This window comes from Malus domestica, chromosome 13 (genome assembly GCF_042453785.1).
Source record: "Malus domestica chromosome 13, GDT2T_hap1".
Lineage (NCBI taxonomy): Eukaryota > Viridiplantae > Streptophyta > Magnoliopsida > Rosales > Rosaceae > Malus > Malus domestica.
Window position 1 is genome coordinate 3,410,480 of NC_091673.1, and position 3,005 is coordinate 3,413,484.

The 3,005-nt window shown below is 39.8% G+C and overlaps 1 protein-coding gene across 1 annotated transcript; it reads right to left on the reverse strand.

Annotated features, from left to right (window-relative positions):
- Positions 1 to 660: 660 nt before the first annotated feature.
- On the reverse strand, positions 661 to 2,161 carry LOC103414422 (uncharacterized). Its single transcript, XM_029091717.2, has 2 exons — positions 1,801 to 2,161; positions 661 to 1,709 (listed from the first exon to the last, which is right to left on the reverse strand). The coding sequence occupies exons 1-2, from the start codon at positions 2,091 to 2,093 to the stop codon at positions 812 to 814; spliced, it is 1,191 nt and encodes a 396-aa protein (XP_028947550.1). The 5' UTR covers positions 2,094 to 2,161; the 3' UTR covers positions 661 to 811.
- Positions 2,162 to 3,005: the final 844 nt, after the last annotated feature.

Here is a 3,005-nt window from a genome sequence, read left to right on the forward strand (position 1 = left end):
ACATAATCCATCAAAGGAGACATAAAACTAAACATTTACCATGATAAATTCTACACCAAAACAAAAACAAAAACACCTATAAATTTCTTCTCAATTTTCCTCAATTCAGCAATTATTTTAAATTACCAAGCAAAATCAAAGCAACAAAAAGGTTCAGTCAGCATTAAGAAATGAAACAAAATCAAAATTGAAAGATGGAGGTTTTTAGGTGGGGGACTACCTGGTTGCAGAGAAGCCTGATTAAGAGAAGCTTCTGCGAACGAGCTAACTTCGTGGCTGGGGTCGAGAGTAGATGACAAACAATTGAGCAGCCATTGCTGATCGTCGTCGAAGACAGTATTGAAATTCGCCATCACATTAGGGTTGTTGCATGGTTACCAGAATGCTTAAGACTCCGCGATTAATTAAGCAATATTGTCCGGCTTAAAGAATTTCAGATGTCCTTGTTGGCATCGTTGTACGCTAAATAAATCAACTAAAATTTTATTTGTCCTTAAGCTAATTAAGTTGGAATTGTAGCATACACCGCGAAGGTTCGAAGAGTCCATAATCATTGTAAGCTGGAAGTTAAGGTTTCTTTTAAGCTTAATGTCTTTTTGCGTATGTAGCAACAACACTGGCAAGGCCTGAGATTGAAAAAGAAGTACTGCAATCCATGAATTAAAACTGTACGAAAGTCCCATTTATCAGTAGAGAGTAATGTCCTTAAAACGATGACTAGTGTAATACCGAAAACAGTACAAATTGGAGTTTTCGACCCCAAATATGATGATCAAGTGTCTGAAAACCATGACTCAATACCAAATTTTTGTCATTCCCATTTGCTCCTACTCTGGTGAGTGTGCTTGAAATCATATGAGAGTATTACTGCTGCGCTTCCAGTCATAGACATTCTCTTCAGTACAAACCTCTCTACCAACACATAACAACTAAACCTATTCCACCCGACACCGCCCGTCCCCCTAAACTCTTCCTCTCTCTCCACCCTCAGTTGCCTTTCATCCCCGCCAACCCATCCAGCTCTTTCTGGTTCCCATTTCATTCTCTCTACGACTTTCATGCTCAATCCCACACTAGTTTCTTCTCCCACCCCATCAAAACTCTTAAACCACATGAACATATCACCCGCACCAGCATTTCTTTCATCCCAAACAGCCTCCTTTCCACCCACATAAACCGCCTCTCTGTGAACAAAAGCATCCACAAACACAGCAGGATTCTTTTTTCTTTCAGCGTTGTCATTAACGTTGTCGAAAATCTTTTCCCATCTTTGCTCAAGTTTAATTTCGTAGTACATACAATTTTTCACTTGGTCCTTCAGCTTCACCCCTCCTTCCTTAACAAACATGAAAGGACAATACCACTTACCAACACACACAACTTCAGAGCAGTCATGTGATAATGAAAAATCGAACCCAGGAAGGCTAGCTCGTAGCGAAGAGTTGAGTCCCGAGGCTTCACGCAATTGGTAACGATATGGTGTGCTCATTCTCACGTTCCACCCTTTCCTCCTCAAGAAGTAAGGAGGAAAACCATCTGGATCAACAGACTTGGCAAAAAAACGATTTCTTTCTCCCTCCCAATGAACTATCTCAATTTGTTGATAAATGTCTGACGGATCCAATGGTTTTGGTTCAGCATCTGGTATACTTTTACCTCCGAAACAGCCAATATCCGTATCCTCTTCCCTCGTATTTGTGCATGCTTCCCTGCAAATCAAATCAGTTCCAATATAAATTTTTCCATGTAACAGTAACACTTAATATGTATGGATGTTTATACATATACATATGTGCGTACCCTTTATGGCGGCCTCTTCGAAGTATGACATGGTATCTATTGGAAGACAAGGGTTGATCAAGCACTGGAATGAAGGCAACATCATCGTTATCTGAGCCATATCCAACGGTTAGATCCATGTTCTGAGGGAAAGGCAAACCTTTAACCTCGTCGTCCTCGCATCCGCAACAGTTTATCTCAATTGAATCGTCGTCATGGAGTACAAGACAGCCAGAATTTGGGCCCTCCGGAGGTGGAAGAGACAGTGACTCGGGAGAACTTTTATACACAGACAGAGGCCTTGTCACATACATCTTTGTGACCAAATTAAAGAAGACAATGTTTAAATAAAGAAAGACTGGCTCACTTTCAAATTGCTTTGATGAAATTACTTGATTACAAACAGTTTTAATTTATAGAATTCAGGACTCGAACTTCTGAGAACATATTTGAGGAATATTCTTGTAGTGTTAACTCCTAGCTAGGTTCAAGTTTTAGATGATTGTACTTCAAAAAGAAATTTGCGGTGTATGGAGAACAACTTACATGACACAGTTAAACTGTTATTTTGGCAACTGTGTGGACGAAAACTTACACAAAACTTTGAATCATTGGCATTAGAGGCCACAATAACGGAAAGTTTACAAGTGTGCCGTTTCATGAAAGTCATTATTATAATTAATTTCTTGATAATTTATAGTTTAATATTATCTTGTTGGCCGGGTACGTTGATACAAGCAAAGAGTAGAAAGTGACAATTTGCAGCAAATGCAAGGAAGGCTCGTAGATTTATTTCTCAATCTAAGCTGGAAAAAGTAGGTGTCTTTTATTGTATGTAGCACCTGCTTGGAAGTTTGCATTAAGTCTTTAAGTATGATTCTTTACGATGAATTTATTGTTTCTGCTTTCAAACGGAACGCCGGCATCCTCCGCCATCTTGACGAGATCATCCGCGGTCACAAATGAAGAAAGTTAAAGTTTCACCATAAAACTAATTGGCAATATGAGGAGTAGCTCAATCTCTTATAAGTCTATGCAAGGTCCCTTCTCCCATCAATGTGGGACTTATTCTCCTCACGTGTGGGGAATTTTCGAGCCTAACACATGGACAACACAACAAGGTGACGTGAAACACATGTGGCCGTTTGGCTTCACATGTGGGACAACCTGCTCTGATACCATGAAGAAAGTTGAGGTTCCACCCTAAAACCAATTGAGAATGAGTC